Source organism: Panthera pardus, unplaced genomic scaffold, assembly GCF_024362965.1.
Source record: "Panthera pardus isolate Hobbes unplaced genomic scaffold, ASM2436296v1 HiC_scaffold_1, whole genome shotgun sequence".
Classification (NCBI taxonomy): domain Eukaryota; kingdom Metazoa; phylum Chordata; class Mammalia; order Carnivora; family Felidae; genus Panthera; species Panthera pardus.
Genome location: NW_026526654.1, coordinates 79,370,280 through 79,394,917, shown reverse-complemented (window position 1 = coordinate 79,394,917; position 24,638 = coordinate 79,370,280). Strand labels below are relative to the sequence as shown.

General features: G+C 33.9%; 1 protein-coding gene and 1 long non-coding RNA gene across 6 annotated transcripts in view; both read left to right on the top strand.

Annotated features, from left to right (window-relative positions):
• LOC128776215 (uncharacterized) overlaps nt 1-24,638 on the top strand; it is a 191,675-nt gene that overhangs the window by 47,254 nt on the left and 119,783 nt on the right. The window lies entirely within an intron of this gene.
• PDS5B (PDS5 cohesin associated factor B) overlaps nt 1-24,638 on the top strand; it is a 191,767-nt gene that overhangs the window by 55,768 nt on the left and 111,361 nt on the right. For all 5 annotated transcript variants that reach the window (XM_019447810.2, XM_019447809.2, XM_019447813.2 and 2 more), the window contains exons 2-6: nt 11,114-11,240; nt 14,409-14,612; nt 17,268-17,354; nt 17,459-17,556; nt 18,774-18,900. In XM_019447810.2, coding sequence (XP_019303355.1) covers nt 11,133-11,240; nt 14,409-14,612; nt 17,268-17,354; nt 17,459-17,556; nt 18,774-18,900 — 624 coding nt within the window. In that variant the 5' untranslated portion in view covers nt 11,114-11,132. The remainder of the gene's footprint in view (nt 1-11,113; nt 11,241-14,408; nt 14,613-17,267; nt 17,355-17,458; nt 17,557-18,773; nt 18,901-24,638) is intronic.

The window sequence follows — 24,638 nt, the reverse complement described above, 5'->3', positions numbered from 1 at the left end:
GATAGAACAGAGAGAGAGGGAGACACAGAATCCAAAGCAGGCTCCAGGCTCTGAGCTGTCAACACAGAGTCCGACATGGGGCTCGAACTCACAGTGAGATCATGACCTGAGCCGAAGTTGGATGCTTAACTGACTGAGCCACCCAGGTGCCCCTATATAAATTATTTTTTAAGTACGGCTATTATTTTCTTATTTTCAATGTATCCACTCTGCCTTACATGTGAATAATTGAAAGCCCACAAAGATGAAATATATTATGTCAGATAATTTAAGTCTGTTAAACCTCAGAGGAACAGCTGTATATCAATATCTCTTATTCATTTCTGATAAAAATTGAAGATCCTATTTATTTCCCATACCCTTTCTTTCTTCAGCATTGCTCCCTTTCCCTCTTTCTCATTTACACTTTTTTTTTTTTTTTTTCTCTTAGGTTGCAGTTTAGTAGTTATTTCTGTTATTTCTGGAAACTTTTTCCTTAAAGATCACCTTACCAGGTCCAAGGGAGTAATTTACTAAGGCCATTTTGTATGTTTCAGCAACATGTGTTTCTGAAATACTTAGCACTGTATGCCACCCCTTCCTCTTCAAGCATTTTTTTCTAGGTTAAAAATTTTTTTTTTTTTATTTTTCTACCTTTTCTGACCCTTCTGTTTTTCTTCCTATCCCCCTCCCCATATCAATATAGATATTTCCTCAGGGTTGAGTCTTGGTGTCTCAGCTCATCCTACATGTTTTTCTTAATCTTGTAAACCCATAAAGCATGAGCTTTATGACCAAAATATTTTCTGGCTTTGATTTTCTTTAAAACTTCAGATCTATATCTTTAGTTACCTTTTAGACCAAAATTTTTTCCCCAAGTCTTGACCTCTGTATGTTTTTTCCCTATCTCCATTATGATGTGAGCAGAGATTTTATATATTTGCTTGTCATTGCATTCCTAGTATATGGTATAGTATATTGCACCAAGTAAATTCTCAGTAAATAAGTAATTGACTTTCAAGGAACAAAGGCTTTGAATCTTGTAATCATCTACTTCTCTTTACGTTTTTTTTTTTTTTTTTCTACTTCTCTTTTAATATCATCCATAAGTCTTTGAATCAGTTCTTGTTTCCCCATGTTTCCCCATTTCCTCCTTACTTCTTATCTGGAATGTTGTAGCAGTTTTTTAACTGGTTTTACTGTATTTGATTTCTCCTTTCTGGTCTGTATTGCCTATTGTAGCCATCATTTATTAGAACAGTTCTGGTCATTCATTCAGCAAGGATTTCCAGAGTGCCTGCTTTGTGCTAGGTTCTCTAATAGATGCTAGCATAAAATGATATACTGTCCTTCGCTTATAGGGCTTATGGCCTAGTAAGAGACATAGAATAAGTTCACTAAATATGATGTGATAATGCCAATTATGATATGTTCAAAGTTTTCCTAGCTGTAGGGGGAGGAGTCTTGCTCTGGTTGGAGAAGTCAGTGAAAGTTTAAACATAGACTTAATTAAGGTGCATCATTTGCTTAGTAGACAAGGGCCAGTAAATATGTCATTCTGAAGAAACAGCTTGTGTATATTCACAGAGATACTTCAAATCTCTGCTTCCAGTTCTATTGTTTATAAAACTGAAGTGCAAACTGAGTAAACCTGCCTCTTTGTTGGCTCTTACCTTTTCTTCCTTAGCTCCCTTTACTTCCTTCCACCTTTTCCTTCAGTCACAATTCTAGATCTTAAGTTAAATTCTGAACTTTCTTCTCTAGATTGGTAACACATTCTACACTGTTCTCTCTATCCTTTTGTTCTATACATTATTACCACTTCACCCCCATTTACCTGTAGAAATGGGGTTTCTTTTGATCTTATATTTTCCAAGCTTGTTATTTCTGTTAGAATAATTATAGAATTTACTGTGATTTAAATATTTAGGGAGATGTTTGGGTTTTTTTTTGGTAGATTTGAGATCTATCTTACTCATTTTGCCCGATGGTCACTGCTAAAGAGTTCTGCAAATAACAGGCACTTGACAAATTTTACCTATGACAAATTTTTGACCACGTAGATGACTTTATTCTACACAGGCACCATATCTACATTACTTAGTTGCAGGGTGTGGTCACAATTGTATATCTATTGTTAGGAATAATGAGCATTAGCTTTTACTTGTGTCGAGGCAAGGCAGAGACTTTTTTGTATTCCAGCTTCTGTGGAAAACTGGGAATCCTGTCACATTTATTTACTATCCTCTGAAATGATTTGTCCTGGGCCTTTGCTAAATATGTATCTTCTTTGGTTGAAGGAACACAGCTATGACCTTGGTTCTTCTCACTAATCTACCTGGAATTCATTTTGTGTAAGCTGTGAGGTATAGGTATGATGTTATTTTTTTCCTTTTCCTTCCTCCTTCCTCCTCCTTCCTCCTCCTCCCCCCTCCTCCCCCCCTTCCTCCTACCTCGTTTATGTATTTTTGAGAGAGGGACAGACTGCAAGTAGGGGAGGGGCAGAAAGAGAGAGGGAGACACAATCTGAAGCAGGCTCCAGGCTCCAAGCTGTCAGCACAGAGCCTGACACAGGGCTCGAATCCACGAACCATGTGATCATGACCTGAGCTGAAGTTGGATGCTTAACCGACTGAGCCACCCAGGCACCCCGATGTTATTTTTTTCTATATAGGTATTAAAGTATCCCAGAACTTGAATGAATTATTAAAATTTCAAACAACTTTATTGAGCTATAATTTATGTAGTGTAAAATTAATAAATTTTATCCCTTTCAAGTGTACAGTTCAATAATTTTTTTTTTAGGCAATTTACTGAAAAATGCCATCATCACCATAATCCAATTTTAGAACATTTTCATCGGTAAGATCCCTCATGCCCGTTTTCAGTTAATCCCTCAATGGATCCTGTTGAGTTTTTTCATCTTGAGCTCTCTGTAGCATCTAGTACTGTTGGCCACTCCTTGTCTTGAAACATGGTATACCCCCTACTTTCTGATACAGCTTCCTTCCAGATCTTCTCCATACTTCTTTGGTCATTCTCACATTCCTTTGTAAGTTCTTTTTCCTCTCCCTATTTCTTAAAGATGTGCCTTCTCTTATCTCTTCTTACTTTATAAGACTTCCTGAATCTGTCATCTGTGCCCCTGGTTTTAACTATCACTGAGGATCCCCACATCTGTCCCTAGCTCAGACATCTCTCTGGAAATCTAACTGCCCACTGACCATTTTCCCTCCTCTTCTTTTTCTTCTTCTTTTTCCTCCTCCTATTCCTCTTCTATCTCTTCTTCCTCCTCTTCTCCCCTGCCCCCACCCTCGACCCAGCAGATGGGGCAAAGCATTTTATTTCCCAAAGGCTACCTGAAAATCTTTTCTTTTTTTAAAACAGATTTATTGCTCTATAACTGATACAGAGAAAAAACTGCATATATATTATATACAACACCTATGATACCATTACCACACAGCTATCACTTCTAATAAAATAGCTATTACTTCTAAAAGTTTCCTTGTGCCCCTTTGCTTTTTTTTGGTAAGAACACACTTCACATGAAATCTATACTCTTAACAAATTCTTTTTAAAAATATTTTGTAATGTTTACTTTTGAGAGAGCAAGAGAGGTAGCGCACATAAGCATGAGTGGGGGAGGGGCAGATTGAGAGAGAAAATGGAAAGCAGACTCCAGGCTCTGCACTGTCAGCACAGAGCTCGCTGTGGGGCTCCAGCCCATGAACTATGAGGTCATGACCCGAGCCGAAGTCAGACGCTTAACCCAGTGAGCCACCTTTAGGTGGCCAGGCACCCCTACTCTTAAATTCTTAAGTTAGTCCTAAACACTGACTTAGCTATAGGTGCCATGTTGTATAGAACATCTCTAGAATTTAACTGTCTTGTATAACTGTAACTTTACACTCATTGAATAACTCCCCATTTTCTCCTCCTCTCATCTCCTGGCAGCCACTATTCTATTTCCTGCTTCTATAAGTTTGACTATTTTAGATACTTCTATAAATGGAGTCCTGCAGTATTTGCCCTTCTATCACTAACATATTTCACTCAGCATAATGTCTTCCAGGTCCATCCATGTTGTTGCAAATGGTAGGATTTTCTTCTTTTTTAAGCCTGAATACTGTTCTATTTTAAGTATATACCACTTTTTCTTTATCCATTCATCTATTGATGAGGATTTGGATTTTTTCCATATCTTGGCTATTGTGAATAATATTGCAGTGAATATGGGTATGCAGATACATCTTAAGAGATATTGATTTCCATTGTTTTCTGGATATATACCCAGGATCAGGATTTCTGGATTGTATGGTAGTTCTATTTTTAATTTTTTGAGGAACCTCCCTACTGTTTTTCCTACTGGCTGCATCATTGTATATTCACATCAACAATGTACAACAGTTCTTTATCTTTCACATTTTGTCAACACTTGTTAGCTTTTTTTTTCTTTTTCTTCTTCTTCTTCTTTTTTTTTTTTTTTTTTTTTATAATGGCCATCCTAACAGAAGTGAAGTGATTCCTCCTTATTGATTTGCATTTCTCAATGGTGAAAAATCGCTTTCTTCTAAGATCAGTAACAAGACAAAGATGCCCAGTCTTGCCACTTCTGTTCAACATGGTACTGGAAGTCCTAGTCAGAGCAATTAGACAATAAAGTAAAAGCAAGAAATAAAAGGAATCCAAATCAGAAAGGAAGAAGTAAAATTACCTGTTTATAGATGATGTGAAAACCTTAAAGATCCTGCAAAAAAACCTTTTAGAGCTAATAAATTCTGTTAAGTTGCAGGATACCAAATCAACATGCAAAAATCAGTTACGTTTTTATATACTAACAATGAACTGTGGGAGATGAACAAAAGAATTCCTTCACAATAGTATCAAAAAGAAAAAAATGACTTGAGAATAAACTTTATCAAGGAGGCAAAACACTTGTGTACCAAGAAGTAAGACACAAATAAATGGAAAAACATCCAGTGTTCATGGATTGGAATATTTAATGTTGTTGAAATATTAGGCAATATTCGGAACTTTTTATCTTGTCCTCTCTGATCTTTTCTTACTGTTGTGCGTTTCATATATTAATTTTCACGTATATTAATTTCACGTAGCTCTGATTCTAGGCTGTCTTTTCCATTGATTTTTTTTTTCCCTCCTGCACTAATGCTACATCATTTAAATTACCTTTATAATGGGTTTTAATATCTGATAGAACAAATCCATTTAGAGTGTTTTCTTCTTTAAGTATCTTGCTATTTTTGGCCTTTTGCATTTACATATAAATTTTAAAATAAATTTGCTATAGTTCTTTTAAAATCAAAACTTGGATTTGATTGGATTGTATTGATTCCATAATCACAGGGAAGATTTGCTATCTTTACAGTATTTGAGACTTCCAACCCAACCCATGATATATCTTCATTTATTTAGGTTTTCTTTCATTTCTGTCAGTGAAGCTTTATGATTTTCTCTAAAAGCACATCTTTTGTTAGATTTACTGCAGGTATTTTATGCTTTTCTATGTAAATTGCATTTTTAAACTTTTTAGTTGCTGTCCATATGAATACAATTGATTGGTTTGCTCTTAAGCCTTCTTATTTTGAAATAATTATAGGCATAAAGTTGTAAAAAATGAACATAGAATCCTGTGAACCCTTCAGTTATCTTCTGCTGGTTGTGACATCTGATGTAGCTGTAGTACAATATCAAATTAGGAAATTGACATTTGTATAATATTGTTAATTAAATTACTGATCTTACTCTGTTTTCTCAAGTTTTTGCACAATATTTTCTCTCTCTCTCTGAGTGTATGTAGTCCTGTGTACTTTGATCCTGTGTATAGATTCTTGTCATTACCATCACAATCAAGATACAGAATTATGAAAGAATTCTCTCATGCTACCACTCAGTCTTATCTGTGTACCCTGGCAACCACCAATCTGTTCTCCATGCCTATAGTTGTCATTTTGAGAATGTTAAATTAATGAAACCATATAGCATGTAACCTTTTGATATTACAATAAGTCTAATGACCATAGATTATTGCATGTGTCAGTAAGTAAGTTTTTTAGTAGTGTGTTTTATGGATCTGTCAGTTTAACTGATCATTCCTTGAGGAGCTTTCAATTGCCTCCGGTTTTGGGGTGTATGAATAAGCTGCTATAAATATTCTTATACAGGTTTGCATGAACACAAGCTTTCATTTCTGTGGGAAAAATTCCCAAGAGTGAAATTGCTGGTTTGTATGATAAAGTGCCTGTTCAGTTTTATGAGAAACTGCTAGATTATTTTCAACTATGTTTGTACTATTTTACATTTCTACCAGCAGTGTCTAGATTCAATTTCTTTGCATCCTTGCCTACATTTGATGTCGCTGTTTTCTATTTTAGCCATTCTAATAGTATATAATGGATTTTTTTTCCTTAAGTTGTTTTTAATTTGCATTTCCCTAATGATTAATGAGGTGAACATTTTTTCATGTGCTGATTTGCCATTTGCATTTCCTCTTCAAATGTCTGTTCATGTCTTTTGCCCATTTTGTAATGGATTATTTTTTTATAGTATCTTTTTAAGACTTGTTTATATAGGCTAGATACATGTGCTCTGTCATATATGTATTTGCAAATATTTTCTCCAATATATAGCTTAACTTTTCTCTTAACAGTTTTTTCACAGAGCAAAAGTTTTTAATTTTTGAAATCCAGTTTGTCACTTTTTCATTTTATGGATCTTGTAGTGTCATTTCTAAAAACCCTTCTAGTCTCAATAGTGAAGATATCTTCCATGTTTTCTTTTAAAAATTTTTGTTTACATTTTGTATTTAAATCTTTGGTGTATTTTAAATTAATTTTGTATAAGATATGAGACACTTAGGTCAAGGTTTTCTTTTTTTCTTTTTCTTTTCTTTTCTTTTTTTTTTTTTCCGAGTCTGTGTTTATCCATTGCTCCAGCACTATATGTGGAAAAGACTATTATTGCTTCATTCATTTGCTTTACCACCTTTGTAAAAACAACAACAACCCCCCCCCCCCCCCAACACACACCAATTGGGCATACTTGTGCAGATCTCTTTCAGGTTGTCTGTTTTTTTCTATTGATCTATAGGTCTGTCCCTTTTACCCACATCACATTGTATTGTTTATTGTACTATATAAAAAGTTTTAAAGTTGTGTAGAATGATTACCTTCTACTTCATTGTTTTCTAAAATTGTTTCATCAATTTTAGTTCCTTTGCCTTTCTATATACATTTTGGAATAGGCTTGTTTCTGTCTACAAAAAGTCTTGCTGGGATTTTGTTAGAATCTCCAAACCTGTAGATCAGTTTGAGGGAAATCTGACATCTTTACTATGGTGAGTTTTCCCATCCATGAACATGGTATGTCTTCCATTTATTTAAATTTCTGTGGTTTCTTTCATTAGTATTTTATAATTTTCAGCATACCAATCTTGTATATGTTTTATTAGGTTTATACTGAAGTATTTCATTTATAGTAGGAGTGATTGAAAATAGTATTGTGCTTTTAACGAAGGTTTCCATCTGTTCCTTGCTAGTATATAGAAATACAGTTGATTTTGTATATTGAGCTTTATATTCTGCAACCTTGATGAATGAGTTTTTTATTTTTTATTTTTGTAGATTCTTTTAGAATCTTCTATGTAACAACCATGCCATCTGGAAATGTGGCTTCTATTTAATCTGTGTGGCTTCTATATCCTTTATCTTGCCTTAGTGTGTCTGGCTAGGGCTTCCGGTATAATCTTGAATAAGAGTGGTAAGAGCAGACGTATTTGTTCTGTTTCTGATCTTCAGAGGAATTATTCAGTCTTTTACTGTTATGTATTGTGCTAGCTATAGGCATTTGATGTTTACATATTGAGTTTTCTACTCTATACCCTTGCTAAACCCAATCCTCTCTCTCTCTCTCTCTCTTTTTTTTAGTTTGTTTTGAGAGAGACAAAGATAGTGCAAGTGGGGGAGGGGCAGAGACAGGGGGGAGAGGGAGAGAATCCCAAGCAGACTCCATGCTGCTGTTGCAACATGGGGCTCGATCCCACAAACCGTGAGCCAAAACCAAGAGTTGGACACTTAACCAACTGAGAGCCACCCAGGTGCCCCACTAAACTCAATCTTCTTAATTCTGAGGTTTTATCTGTAAGTCCTTTTGTTGTTTCTATGTACATAATCATATAATCTGCAGACGGTAGCTGTTTTGTTCCTTCTTTTTTTATCTTTATATTCTTCATTTCTTACTTTGTTGACTACCATCTTTATTACTGGGTCAAGTAGAAGTGATGATGGAGGTATGCTTGTGTATGTTTTGATCCTAAGTAAAAATCTTCCAGTGGATCATGATTAATGGGCCATCAATAAACATGATTTATGGTGTATGGTATTTGTAACACCTGACCTTTCTCAGATAAAGGAAACTCATCCAGTTTTTAGTTTGTTAAGCTTTTTCTCTTTTTTGTCTTATAGTCTTGATGTTGAAGTTTTCAAACTTTTTTTTTCTTTATTTATTGAGATTATCACATCATTTTTCTTTTTTTGTCTCAGTTTATTTGTTTTGAGAGAGCACATGCCAGCAGGAGAGGGGCAGAGAGAGAGAATCCCAAGCATGCTCCCCACTGGGAATGTGGAGCTAGAGCTCATGAACCATGAGATCATGACCTGAGCTGAAACTAAGAGTTGGATGCTTAACCCACTGAGTCATCCAGGCACCCCTTGTTTTTCTCTTTTTAATCTGTTAATATGAGGAATCTAACCTTGCATTCCTGGATAAACCCAATTTTTAATAACGTTGCTACATTTGGTTTCCTGATATTTTATTTAGGAATTTTGCATCTTTGTTTATGAGCAAGACTGGTATGTGATTTTTCTTGATTTTTCTCATTGGGTTTTGATATGTTGTGCTAGTTAGTTGTATAAGATTAGTTGGAAAAGATTCCCTTGTGTTTTGAGTCTTTGGAATTATTTATGTGGCATTGAAATTATTTCTTCCTCAGTTATTTGATAGAATTCACTAGTAAAGCTATGTAGACCTGGAGTTTTTTCCTTATAAGAATATTTATTGATTGTTGATTAAGTTTATTAAAGGTATTTTTTTTCTTGAGTCATTTTTAGTAAGGTATAGATTTTCTTCATATTTGAATTTTCACATGCTGATATGTCAAAAATTTATGATTGTCTTCTGAGTTTTTACTTTATTGATCATATACTTGTTTTCTTTTGATTCATTCATTATTAGGAAGTATACTTATGAATTTTTTAATGTTTGGAGATTTTTATTTTTTGTTGAAGTAGAATATAACTGAGGAAAGTGTAAAAAATTATGTTGTCTAATATTGTCTAGCTCTGTGACTTTACACAAAGTGAAAACAGTTCTATAACCACCATCCAGATAAAGAAGTAGAACATTACCTGTACCCAATATAGCCTCTTTATCCGTCTTTTAGTTACATTTCCTACCAAAGATGCTCAGTGTCTTGACTTACCATATATTGTTTCCTTGATTTTGAACTCCTTCAGAAATGTAAGCTTGTGTCGGGGGAGGGGGGGGGGTACATAGTAAATGCTAAACAATATTCTAAATACTATATGTTTACTTACAGCTTTCAGTTTTTCTTTGGCTAATTTGTCCTTATTCCAATCTATTCTTGAAAATTATATTCCTTGGATGTAAGCTTTAGCTTTGCAATTATAGTCTTTTCCCGCATTGAGGATGGCATTTTGCTGTCTTCTGGCTTATATTGTTGCTACTGAGAAGCCACTTACTAGTTTAAATACTGTTCCTTTCAAGGTAATATGATGGCTTTAAGGTTTTGTTCTGTAGAATTCTTAGTATTTTGAATTTAATTCTGTTTGCGTTCTTGAATTTATGGATTGATATTTTATGCTGTTTTCCTCTGACAGAGGTCTCTTTCATGTTTTCTTTTGATACTCCCGTGAATCATGTTAAACTTTTCTGCCTTCTGTATATTCTTTTGACCTCTCTTCTAGTTGACTAATTCTGATAGCTTTTTCTAATCTGCTAATAAGTATGTCCATTGAGTTTTTAGTTTCAGTTTTTGCATTTTTTATTTTTAGAAATTCTACTTTTCTGGTTTACTCTGTATAATTATTTATTCCTTGTTATGTTTTTAATGATAAATATAGTTTTGCAATTTGTTTAATAATTTGTTCGATAATTGTAACATCTGAAGTCTTTGTGTGTCCTGTCTTGGTGTTTGGTATTTCTGCTGATTCTTTCTCATAGTGTCATGTTTCTTCAGGTTCTTGATTATTTTTGACTTGATAGTGCTCATCTTGACCCCTGGAAACATCATAGTGGGGACTGTTTGAGGTGCAGAATTTTACTTAATTAGGTGCTTGGAGGTACTACCACTCAGGGGTCACTGAGTTCATATGTTGAGGTTCTCTGGACAACTCAGGTAATATGAACCTCAGCAAACGTGCAGGCCCATGGCAAAAACTAATTAGCTGTACCTCCCTTGTATCTATGTTGCCTTGCTTATTAGTACCAAGGCAGCTTTCTCTGCTGTCCCCTGGTGATGGGGGCATGGGCACATGTTGATTTCTGGCTTATCTTTGTGATTTCTTTTGGAGATGGGGTAGTCTGCATTGATGTCAGGAAGGTCTCTTTGATATTCTACTTTGACAGGTTGAGATTTACTTCTGTCCCTCTTGCCTCATAAGACCACCAAAACTGAACTCTGGATTTGTCAGGGTTGGCAAATGGCCTTAGAGCCTAAATGGATATAATGTTCCAGTGCTCCATTTACTATTCTCAGGTCTTGTATTTGGTTTTATTTTGGCCAAGTAATTTGTGATGCTTTAAAAAACATGCTTATTTTGGTTTTTTTTCCCCCTTATTATTTATAATTTTTGTAGTTGGAGGGTTAGTGCAAATAACTTAGCTTGCCAGTAGTGGAAATGGAAATTAACATACAATTGAAAAAAATTGGGGAAATGTTTAATAAAATGTTTTTTGTTAATTAGAGAAGTGACCTACTGTAAATTAGGAAGTAGTTATAATAAATTACTTGGTGGGAAGATAGGTAACTTATGTTTATTATTAATTTTGTTTATACTTATTTTTTCGTTTGCATCTAATAGTTTTCTTATTTTAGGGGTAAAAATATTTCCATCATGGCTCATTCAAAGACAAGGACCAATGATGGGAAAATTACTTATCCTCCTGGTGTCAAAGAAATCTCAGATAAAATATCTAAAGAGGAAATGGTGAGACGGTTAAAGGTGAGTATAATTGTGTTACATTTTGGGGGCATCTGTTTAGGGTGGGCTGTTACCTGTGGAAATCACATAGAGCTGTATTTTATTAGGGCATCTGAAAAACAAATGAAAGCTAAAAAAGCAAATGAAAGCTAAAAATGGCTTTCTAGGGCTTCCTATACTTGAGCATAAAGAATCAATCTGTAGTACTCTTTATATTCTTTGTTGTCTATAGAGAGTTCTCCTTTGTTCTATATCTCATTTATTTTAGAAAACAACCATTTTACTCTAAGAAAGGAAGTTTACGGTCTTTGTACTGAGCACTTAGGCTGTGTTTTACTTTCTTGTAAGTTATTTTGAGAGTAGGTTAAAGTGCTTTACTTTTAGCTTCTCTCCCTGCTTCTGACATGCAGCAATGAATCAAGATTGATGGTGAACTTCCATAGATGAGGCAGTCGTTGTATGGCTCTAGTCTCTTTATATGTGTTTGAACAATATTTTACTTTTGCTTCAGGGCAGTGATAGTCCCTGTGATTATAAAATGGTTAAAGGAGCAGAATGGCCAAAGAGAATGTTAAGCTAATTCATCAGTTAGTGGACATGTTTTTATTTTTCAGCATTTTTTCCCTTCTAGATTATATCTACCTAGACGTTTATGTTGCTTGATACATTATTATTATTTATCCAGTATTTTAAGACTGGAAAACCTACCTTAATTAATAATTGAAGGCCTAGGAACCTTAAAGCAAAGTACTGTTTTATGGGTATTGCTGCATGGTTTATTCCTAATGCTCGTAAATTTCCTATAAAGTCTTAGTATTATACCTTTATGCATAAAGTATTAGAATGTCAAAAAATATCGGAAGTTTATTATTCAAAGGAAAAGACATCTTTGAGCACATTAAAAATGCCAATTTGTGTGTGTTATATCTACTTAGGAACTTGTGTATGTTTTGTTAAAAATAGTGAAGTTACAAGCCCTTTCTATATCACATGTTCCATTTTCTGTGTATCTACATTCTCTTCATCTATTGACTTTTTAGAGAAGCGAATATTCATTTATTTCCTCAGATTATATTTTAGCAGTGATAGGTAAACTTCTCTATTGTTTGCTAAGAAAGTATTATTAAATGCAGAAATTATACTTAAAGGCTGATTAACATTTAGTGTCTTGTAGAGATGTTATTTTCTCAGACATCTTTAATAGACAACTTAAATGTGAGTTACTGAGTTTTATAACACCATTTGAGTTGTAGACAATTTTGAGGGATTCTCATTATCTAGCCCTTGAGTAAACTTTGTTAATCTAGGTGGAATGATTTCCACAGTGCTCACATTTAGTGTTTGTAATATGTTTTCATTATTTTGTTGACATCTATGCCCAGAAATCTGGTTAATATACTTTTCCTTCATTTTTGTTTCCTAATTTATACTTATACTTATCCATATTTTTAGCAACCCTCTTAGAGAATTATAAAAAGGATTTAATGTGGGCTGATGGTAATTTTTGAAATGTACAATTATGGGGATAAGTTTTGTGAATTACAACAATTTGTTAACAGGTAAGGTGTCATTATATAATTTCTAGGGTTTCCTATAACATTTTATTCAAAGTATACTGAAACTCTTACTTTTTGGTGAAGAGATTCTAGAGAAAGTAATGGTCTCCTGCATGTGGGTCTCTCTTTTTTTTTCTTTGCCTCTTTTCATAATATGCGTAGGCTGTCAAAGCATACATCTTACATCAATAAAATTAATAAGTTAGGAAGTAACTCTGGACCTCGTGCCCTTAAGCTAACTGTAGTGCCCCACTAGCAGGATTAGTCTACTGTTGTTTCTGGTGTCTGGCATAATAGAACTGAGGGTCTGCCCTCTGAGGAACACTGTTCCCTAGCAACACATTAGATGATTTATTACTCAGAAGTCTAGCTCTCTGGCAGAGTAGAAATCCTTGTGTTTTTTAAGGACCAACTCATAGCTATTGATACTTGGTGGCAGCCCTACTTGTTGATTAGTATTCGCAGCACCACCTAGTGGATGCCAGGTGGTTACCTTTCCATTAGAATTGTATTTAAATGTGTGCTCCTGTCAAGTTAGGCGATTTAAAGTCTCATTTGAAGTAAGAATAGTACAGATGGAGGGTTCATTGCGACAACTGGTACTGAAATTAGAGAAAGCTTTTTACAGAACTCAAATGGTACCAATTCTCACCATTTTTATTTCTGTCCTGCTTCCTTTATGTAAATGTTTTTGAAAAAGGAACCATTTCCTATAGGTTATTTCTGCTCACTCCATACATGTCAGTGAGTTCTGCTAATAACTATCCATGTCATATTCTCTTTTACAGTGGCACAAGAAATATTTTGTTGGATGCTGTGGTAGTCACTTCATGGTAGCTTTTTAGTGTTCAGGAATGCATCTTCATCATCCTTTCTTAAGTATATTTATATATTCTTTTTTAGCTGAATATATAAATCTGTATATCTGGAATGGTTTATGGCTCAGATGGAAAAATAAATTGTTTCTTTTCCTAAGAAGTATAATATAAGGATTAGGTATATTATATATAAAAAAGGGGCGCAGTTTTTAAGAAGGACATACTCCTTTTAGTCCAGTTGTAAAAGACCAGAAATGCCATGTAAGGCTAGTTGTTTGGGTTTTTTTTAAATATCTATATAATTTATTGTCAAGTTAGCTAACATACAGTATATACAGTGTGCTCTTGGCTTCGGGAGTAGATTCCTGTTTTTCATCACTTATATACAACACCCAGTACTCATTCCAACAAATGCCCTCCTTAATGCCCATCACCCATTTTCCCCGTCCCCCCCCTCCCATCCCCATCAACCCTGTTTTCTCTATTTAAGATTCTCTTATGGTTTGCTTCCCTCTCTGTAACTATTTTTTTTTTTTTTATTTCTCTTCCCAAATGGTCTTCTGTTAAATATAAGGCTAGTTTTAAACTTATTTGGCAAGCAGGTATGATGGGTAAATGGAAAGTATTTTAGTCTTTTAAAAGAAAAGTTATTTTTCTGTAGTTTTAGAAGGATCTGTTCTCTCTGAGAGGAAAAATGAAAGTACTTTATATTAATTATTTGGAAGTTAATCTTTGCAATTAATTTGGATGTTATTTCAAATGACTGTGTTTTTGCATGAAAGATTTCATTATTTCATTATTTTATTTTTGTACAGATGGTTGTGAAAACTTTCATGGATATGGACCAGGACTCTGAAGAAGAAAAGGAGCTTTATTTAAACCTAGCTTTACATCTTGCTTCAGATTTTTTCCTCAAGCATCCTGATAAAGATGTTCGCTTATTGGTAGCCTGCTGCCTTGCCGATATTTTCAGGATTTATGCTCCTGAAGCTCCTTACACATCCCCTGATAAACTAAAGGCAAGTACTGACTTAAAGAACTTAAAATAGTAACTGGTGCTTCTATTTATCTTTCTAACTAAAATGGGAGTTAAGGTATTTGGATAATTTCTTTGGATTTTTCGACATTACCTGCAGCAGTCTTTTATTAAACAACTTTACTTTTTAAAGACCCCCCCCCCCCCCACACACACACATACCCCATTTAGTACTTACTTTTATTAAAGAATTTTGATCCTTAGGGTAAGAAGTAGATTAGTACAGTGTACTCTATACTTATTATAGTATGTTATCATTAGCTCTGTTTCAGCAACACTTGGAGGGGGATACTTTTCCCTTTTGAACATCCATACTGAAGACCATATTCATTATTTAAAACATGGTATTTAATATAAGCCTGAATGTATACCATATGAATCATTCATTTAAAGGAAGGTGTGATTGTGATGTGAATTGTTTGGAAGGCAATACAGTGAACAAAATTTTAATGAAAAGTTAGAAACGACTCCTAGTACCTGTTTAAAGTAGTCGTAAGTAAAGCCATATGAATGGAGAATCTTTAAAAGAGGAAAGAAAAAAGGAGACTAGCATGATTAGTCCAGCTGCTAGAAAGTGTGAAATAACTAGAGCTGTGCAAAAAGATATTGAATAAAGCAGGTTAGAAAATGAGAAAAACCAGTAATAATAAAAGATAATTGTGGAAACTGTGGGTTAGAGAATGAATCCATAAGAAGATTATTAATACCCAGTGTGGATAAAATGACGGGCAGTTTAGGTTTATTTCATTTAACAAGTATTGATGTTTTAATTATGTGTCAGGAACTGGGTTTACAGTGGTGAAAAAGAGTCCTCACACAGCCCCTAATTTCATGGAGTTGCTTCTTGATAACTGGAGTGAGGAACTTGCTCATTTCATCAAGTCTGCCAAAATTCTAGCATGGAATGCCCAACCTGCTTTGGTCGTAGTTGTTTAATATTTTAACTTGGTAAAGAATCTCAGGATAGGGGCAGTATTTGTCACTTAAAGGTGGAATTGAATTGTGAAATTTGAGAATGGTCAGAGGTTTAAGTAGATAATATGAGCTGATCTGTGGACTTGTGTACCCAGGTATATATTTTATTTTGTAATTATAAACCTCTAATTTGGAGATGGGATGTGGGCTCTTCCTTACTAGTGTGTTGTTGGCATTCTGATGAAGAGGAAGGTCTAATTTAAGAGTACTGCCACAGGTTTCTTCTGCTTCTTGTGGATTTCTCAGTTTGCATCATCAGTAACCTATCCTAGAGCTTTTGGGTAGTGAAAAGTCCTCCCAAAAGAATATTACACATCGGTTCTATTTATAACAGGACAGTTTATAGGAAGAATATTGAGGAGCTGAGACTAAATTAGCATCGTTTTGGATTATTCCATCGCTGAAAAATTTAAAGTATCTTATATTTTCTGTTCATATTTTTTGGTCTTATTTTAAATGCCTCTTTTTTTTCTTTTGTTGAGGTAGTACTTAAAATTTAATCATTTCAAGGATGTTCTCTAAATATTTATGGAGTAGTTTTCACTATTGATTAACATAAAGTTTATATTTTTCTTTGTGGTAGCAGCAATAGAAAACTGACACATTGGTCCTCGTATTTCCACTGTCAATTTATTGTTGTCATCAGAAAACCCTTTTTATACATCTGGCTTCATGTGTAATAGGTCAGTGATTGTTGTCGAGGTTATAAATGATTGTTTTCTTTCTATCTCCAGGTAGTCAATGTGGCACTTAGTTTTCTCTTAATCACACTAGGAGGGTTTATTCACAGAGGATGTATTTTGTTCAGTATTGCTATCAAAGTAACCATTTTGCAGGTTGTACTTTTCATAGTATTTTTTTTGAAAAGCTAGTCAGTTACCTGTATCTTTCTTCTCCTTTAAAAATATTCTTATCATTTTATTTAGAAGAGAAATATTTTTTTCTTAGTATTGATTGATTAGCATGCTTCCTTTGCAGAATTAGCTTTTTTAATTTTACCCTTTCCTAAGATCTTAAAAGGCTTATCTCCATAAAAATTGCCTTAAAGTGACATTGAACCTATCTCTATCCAGGTACAAAAGGAAGACATAGTAAAAAAATCAAAAGCCAGGAGATGGGGATAGATCAAGAAATGGTGGGGAAAAACAAGTAATTACAATGATTAGGTAGGAAAGCTTTATAAGTTAACTTCTACAGGTCTTTTTAAAATTTCTAAGTTTCTGTGATCTAGTATATTTTCACTTGGTGATTTATTTTGGAATTTTAAGTTTCCCAAACTGTGTTTTTGCTGTATAATTATCTATATAGTCTGTTCCAGCAAACCTAATTAGTTCTCAGTCACTGCCACTTTTGTTATACTCATAATAGGATAAATTTTGGTTTACTAGTTTTTGGGTCTAGTTTTTTAACTTGCTTTAAGATGGAGGTTTTTCTGTATCTAAGAGCATGGTAAATTATTTACTGTTTTCCTGTGAAGGGCAATAAGATGTTTAGTGTTTCCATATGGTAAGATTTTTCTAAGAAGTTCCAGCTAAATACAGTTTTTCCCCCTGGTTCTTTATTATGGTAGATACACATGAGTGCTGAATTAGCTTTAGGAGTTTAGTGAATATTTTTGCTTAGCATTCATAATCTAAACAATACTTTGTCTCTTTTTTTGAAGGATATATTTATGTTTATAACAAGGCAGTTGAAGGGGCTAGAGGATACAAAGAGCCCACAATTTAATAGGTATTTTTACTTACTTGAGGTAAGCAATATATCTTGAGATGATATTTCAAATTGGGTTTTTTGCTTGTATATTTTTACTAATTAAAGTGTTTACCTTTCGCTTTTTTTATTTCTTATTTTTAGAACATTGCTTGGGTCAAGTCGTATAACATATGCTTTGAGTTGGAAGATAGCAATGAAATTTTTACCCAGTTATACAGAACATTATTTTCAGTTATAAAGTAAGTTCATTTTACTAGGCATATAACTTATTTTAAATACATAGAATTTAAAACCTATAGGTGATTATGCATTAACTGTTTGTTATGATGAGTATTTGGAAGGTTCTAAGTAACATTAGAACTCATTAACATGGGGCACCTGCGTGGCTCAGTCTGTTAAGCTACCGACTCTTGATTTCAGCTCAGGTCCGTGATCTCACGGTTAGATCAAGATGGAGCCCTTGGTCAGGCTCTGAGCTGACAGGGTGCAGCCTGCTTGGGATTCTTTCTCTCTCTCCTCCTCTGCCTCTATCCTGCTTGTGCTCACTCTCTCTCTCTCTCTCAAAATACATAAATAAACTTAAAAAAAGCCTCACTAACATTATTTTTATGGATGTTTTAAAAGTGAATAGAACTTAATTTGTAAGGTATAATACAAGAGTGGCATAAGGCAGTCTATATAGCCAATATAAAAATATTTTTTGGATTATATTTTTTATCTTTAAATATTATTGGCTCCTTGATTCATGTAAATAGTTGAGTTTTTGTGTATTCTTTAAAATTATCTACTAGAATTAACTTCGCAGCAGTTTGATTTTCTGAATTTAAGGCAAAACTAAAGTTGATATTTGATTCAATTGCTTTTGATTGTGAGACTGGTTTAAAATTAGGGAAAAGTAATCTAGGAAATACAGTTTAAAATATATTTTGGATGCTCCTATAAGATTTGGGATACAGGGAAGCTTTAAGTGAATATATGGAATTTGATTTGATATTTTAGTATAATGTTTTATAAAGTAGTGTTCTTCAGTACCATGTTATGATTAAATTCTGTACACTTTATTTTTATTATTTTTGAGAGAAGGCGTGGTCCTTTGCGAAGTTGTATATATCCTAATACTTCATGTTGTACTAGTGTTAGGAAAATGTTTATGTGCACATGTGCATGAACAAGGGACAGGTGGGAAGGGGCGGTGGCCGAGGGAGAAAGAGGGAGGGGGGAGGGGGAGAGAGGGAGGGGGAGGGAGAGGGAGAAAGAGAGAGGGGAGGGGGAGGGCGAAAATCCCAAGCAGGCTCTCCACTATTGGCACTGTCACTGTGGGCCCCATGTGGGGATTGAACTCTTGAACAGTGAGATCATGACCTGAGTCTAAACCAGAAGTCCGACACTTAACTGACCCACCCAGGCACCCCTGAATCCTGTATGCTTTAAATAAAATATCTATTTTGAATTTCAGCAATGGCCACAATCAGAAAGTTCATATGCACATGGTAGACCTCATGAGTTCTATTATTTGTGAAGGTGATACAGTATCTCAGGAGCTTTTGGATACAGTTTTGGTAAATCTGGTACCTGCACATAAGGTAAGTAGCAACATATACCAATATGTCTAAAGCCTGTTAATATTAAGGTCAAGAATTTGTGCTTATGTTCCAAATATAATTTTTCCTGCTTTAACCTTAGTTTTAGAGAATCTGTTTTATTGGTTAATATTAATAAATATTAGTAAAACATGGTACACTTATTAGTTACTAATTAAGCAGATGTAGTTTATGTGATAAAATATCTGTAATAACTGTGTGATGTAGGATATGTTTCAAGGAGTGAGTTAATACTGCTTAGATGCTATCATATAATTTTATGTGTCATAACTTTATGAAAGCAGTTAGAGCCAAAGCTCTAAGACAGCAGTAGTTAGATGGAGTGGGGGGTGAAATTAAAAGGGAAGTCTCTACTAATTTCTGGACAAAGGATATGTTCATGACAGTGTTTCTTCCCTTGGTGATATTAATCAAGACTTGTTTGTGTGTCTTGTTCTTTGAAAATGACTAACTCTCCAGTAAACAGTTGGAAATAATGGTTCTGTGAAAGGGATAAAAGAGAGAGTTAAAGAGAGGGGCCAGGGAGTCACGAGTATAAAGATCTGTGCAAACTGAAGAACTTCCTGGCACGGTATAATCTAATTTCACAAGTATATGACATTCACACAAAAAGTGCTTCCATGAAGATGACTGCATAATTTAATATTTCCGGATTCTTTTTAAAAAAATTTTTTAACGTTTATTTGTTATATTATTGAGAGAGACAGCATGAGTGCAGGAGGGGCAGAAAAAGAGGGAGACACAGAATCTGAAGGAGGCTCCAGGCTCTGAGCTCTCATCACAGAGCCTGACATGGGGCTCCAACTCACAATCCAACTCACAAACCGGGAGATTATGACCTGAGCCGAAGGCAGACGCTTAACCGACTGAGCCACCCAGGTGCCTCTAGTATTTCCAGATTCTTAAAATAGGCCATCAATGCTGAAAGTTAAATACTGCAAATAGACCTAAACATTCAGATAATACATTTGTTAGATAAAAATAATAAATACCTTAAAAGATTTAAAGATAATATATGCTTCAAGGGATCAAAGGCATGAAAATAAGAGTTAAAAACATAATAGCTAGATATATGAAAGAAGTTTAGGAAAAAAGTAGAAATGAGAAATGGTCATTGAAATTAAGATCTTTATTGGGTTATAAAAGATTTTGAGAACTAGGAGATAGATCAAGGAATTACACAGGTAAAGTGAGATAAAGAAGACATGAAAAATACTGAGACATGAAAAACAGAATGAAAAGGACCAATATAGTTGATAGTGATTTCAGAACACAAAGTAGAGAGTAGATAAGAAATGTTTAAATAGAAATTTGCTTAAAATTCTCCAGAGCTGTTGGAAAGCATGGATTTATGGGTTAGGTAGCAAAAGTCATGAGCAGAATAAATAAAAATAAATCCCAGTCCAGGAATATCCTGGAGAAATTCTAGAATGCCAACAGAAATTCTAGAATGCCAAATAATCTATAAAGCACCCAAAGGGAAAAGGCATGACACTTACCAAGGAATAAAGATTAATCTATTGCTGACTTCTCAGTAACAAGGATAGATGCCAGAAGATAATGGGACTATATTTCCCAAGTGCTAAGATAAAATAACTGTGCATGTATGTGTAGGTGTGTGTAGTCACATATCCAATTTGAGTGCAATTAAGATATTCAATACTCACTTGTCAATAGATTCTTCCTGAATGAACTATGTGAGTATTGTAGAATGATGGAAGTTGAATTAAAAGAAGGAACAAGAAATAATGATGTACAAAGAAATGCTCCAAATAAGAACTAATACATTAAAAAAAAATAGTAGCAATGATAATGATTACAGGGATGTTAACAAAATAGTCCTGAATTACTGGATACGAATAACATAATAACAGATGAGATTAAATGGCTTAATGGAGAGTCAGTGAGTGATCTAATCCTGGTGGTGGTGGGGAGTATAGAGCTACTGATTAACATCAAACTTGAAGTATTCATATTAAAATTTTCAGGATTAGAGTAAAAGAAAGAATTACAATAAATGTAAATGGTCTAAATTTGCTACTTAGACTGTCATACTGGATTGAAAATAATCCAGTGCAGGGGGGGTGGGGGGTTGGGGGGTGGGGGTTGGGGGGTGTTGTGCATCTGGGTGGCTTAGTCAGTTAAGTGTCTGACTCTTGATTTCAACTCAGGTCATGATGTCATGGTCCTGAGATGGAGTCCTGTGTTGGATTCTCCTCTCTGCCCTTCCTCCACTATCTCTTGTGCATGTCTCTCACAAAATAGTAATAATAATAATAATAATAATAATAATAATAATACAGTTGGTCAAAGAGATAAGAACAAAAGTACTGTCACAAAAAAGTCAAAAGCTTATAAAAGGATGGAAAAAAGACTTGCCAGGCATATATTAACTGAAAGAAAATTGAAACAAGTTGTACTAATATCAGATGTAATAGTCATTACTGGGTAAAGAAGGGATTTGTACAATGATAAAACATTTAGTTCTCAGGAAGATATTCAAAGTTGCATGTATGTAGGCTCAAATATATAGAGTATAAACTGAAAGAATTACAAAGAGAAAGAAACAAACTCACCACTTGGTGGCTTATCTTAACAGTTTTCCCAATGATTATAAAGTTTGTGGGAATTTTGAAGATTTGAAACAAACAAGTTTATAGCAACCATGATTAACATGTCAAAAGAATAAATCATAATGGTTGGGGTTTTGTACATAGCAGAGCTGCTCCCTTGCTGTGATCTGTTGAAAGTCAGCCCTCAAGACAAGGGTTTGGGGGGGGGGGGGGCAAGAAAGAAAACAAAAAATTAAAAACAAAACAGAAACAAAATAAATCATAATGGCAATTCTGAAATATTTAGAAATGATTATTAAAATGATACATATTAAAACTTGTAGGACACAGCTTAAATTTTTTTTTTTAAATTTTTTAAATGTTTATTTATCTTTGAGAGAGAGAGACAGAGACAGAACACTAGCAGAGAATGGGCAGAGAGAGAGAGGGAGACACAGAGTCTGAAGCAGCCTCTAGGCTCTGAGCTGTCAGCACAGAGCCTGACGTGGGGCCTGAACCCTCAAACTGTGAGATCATGACCTGAGCTGAAGTTGGATGCTCAACCAGCTGAGCCACCCAGGCACCCTGAATGTTTTTTAAATCTAATTTTATTAGCCAAGTGTCCAATTCAGGAAGTTTATAAAAATAATCAGATTATACACTGTATACAAGGAAGAAAACAAGTACAGAAATTAAAGGCATAGAAAATACAGTACATTTCACACAAACTCAAAGCTGGCAGTTTGAAAAATGTATTAAATAGGCAAATGCATGGTAAGTTGAATCAGAAAAAAAGAGATGGTATCAATATATGGTTTTGGAATGAAATGGGGAACAACAGACATTAAAAAGCTAAAAAGACAGTTCTATGAACAATATTTTATGGTAATATATTTGAAATTAGGTAAAAGAATTTCCTAGAAAATATAACTTGCCAGAGAAAATTTTAAATAACCTTTAACCAGTAAAAGAAATAGAATTCGTTTTAAAAATTGTATCCATAAAATGAACAAAATCCCTTCCTCCCAAACAACAGTGGCAGCAATAATAAAAGTAACAGCAGCAGAACACAAACCAACCACAAAAGAACTTAAACTGAACATCAGGAGATAACTCCTAATCATTTAAGTAGCATACAATTCAAATGTCAAGTACACCTTTCTAGATTATAGAAAAGGAAGAAATGCTCCACAGTTCACTTTATGAGTGGAATATAATCTTCATAGAGAAACTAGACAAAGCCAAGCAAGTTAGAAGTGTCATAGGCTAATTTAGTCTAAAGTTTTAATCATATCACATAAATTCAATATAAAATAATAACATTTGGAACGGTGTAAACTATTTATAATGAGCAAATTGGCTTTATTTTAGGAATATAAGAATGGATAAACATTAGAGAATCTTAGAGACTAAGATATTTGTGTAAATTAACAGATCAAAGAAAAAAGTATCAGTAGATGTAGAAAAAGACAATTTGATAAAATTTAGTGTAATTTATGATAAAAACCTTTTAGCAAAGTGATAAGGATATGACCCACAAAAGACTCAATGATAGAGAACAAACTAAGGGTTGATGGAGGGAGGTGAGTGGGAGATGGCCTAGGTGTCTGTATTAAGTAGGTCACTTGTCATGAGCACTGGGTGTTGTATGTAAGTGATGAATCATTGAATTCTACTTCTGAAACCAATATTGCACTTCATGTTAACTAAAATATAAAAAATAAATTTTAAAAGTGGTAAGAATATGTATGATACTATACATATGGTACATGCTGAAGAATTTTCTTTGGAGTTAGGAACACTTATTTACTCAGGAAAAAGGGAACTGTACCATTTCTAATCTGCATCAATTAAGTGTCTTTAGTGGAGTAAAATGAGATAAATAAAAGGATTAAAAAGAAGAAATAAACTGAAATTATTTGCAGATTATATGACTACCTGTGTAGAAAACACAAAACTGTATAGATAACTTTCTAAAACAAATAAAATTCTGCAAGGTTGCTAGATATAAGATCAATATATTAAAGGCTGTTGGTATAATTTTATAAATTTGTAGCCTTAACAAAGACTTGAACTGTTTAGAAATTTCACAAAAATGTGGACGATTATGCTGAAAATCATTGTAATTCAGGAAAAAGTATAAAAGAAGACTTAGATATTCTGCATGATTTGTTATGTTTATGGGTGGGAAACTCAGTATCATCATGATTCCAGTTTTATGCATACTAATAGATAATCCAGTCAAAACAGAAAGTTTGAATGTGTGGTGTGTGTGTGTGTGTGTGTGTGTGTGTGTGTGTGTGTGTGTGTAATTTGACTAACTGATTCTAAAATTCACATTGAAGAGTAAATGGCCCATAATAACTAATTTTGAAGAATAGAATAGTGGGGACTTACTCTACTACCTAGTATTAAGACACTGTTTCCATATCCCTTTGACTATAATCAGGCAGTAGTAGGCAACGGGACATATGGAAGTAATGGAGAGTTTACAAATAGATGCATAGTTACGTAGAAACTTCAAAGTGTGGGTATTATAGGTCATTGAAGGGAATATGTACTGTTTATTTAATGATTGGTTTTAGGACAATTGAAAATCCATATGGGAAATAATTATTTAATACCATACATAAAAGTAAGAGGTAGAATAAAGATACAAATCTGAAAAACAAATCTTTAAATTTTTATTTGAAAATATAAAGCAACATCTTAACCTCATTGTAGAAGAAATTTTTTTAAGAAAGATACAGCGAGCACAAGCCAAATAGGAAAGTATTGATAGATTTGGTTACGTTAAGTTTAAAAACTTCCCTATGCTCTAAGGTACTATAAACATTGTGAAAAGACAATATAGACTAAGATATGTTATACATACAGTTGACAAAGTTTTAGTGTGTAGAATTTTAGAGAAACTCTACAAATAAATAAGGATAAAACAGCCCATTTAAAAAATGGCAGAGATAGAATTTACAGAAAATGTCTAATATGCACAAAGAAGCATGTACAAGACATACAGTTAAAGTCTATGAATAGGAGAATGAGTAAGCTGTAGTGTATTATGTAGTAAAATACCTAATGGCATTTAGAAATGAAAGAAGTAATTCAGTAGAAGCATCAATAGATGTAAATCTAAAAATATGCTGAATGTGAGTTTTAGGATATCTACAG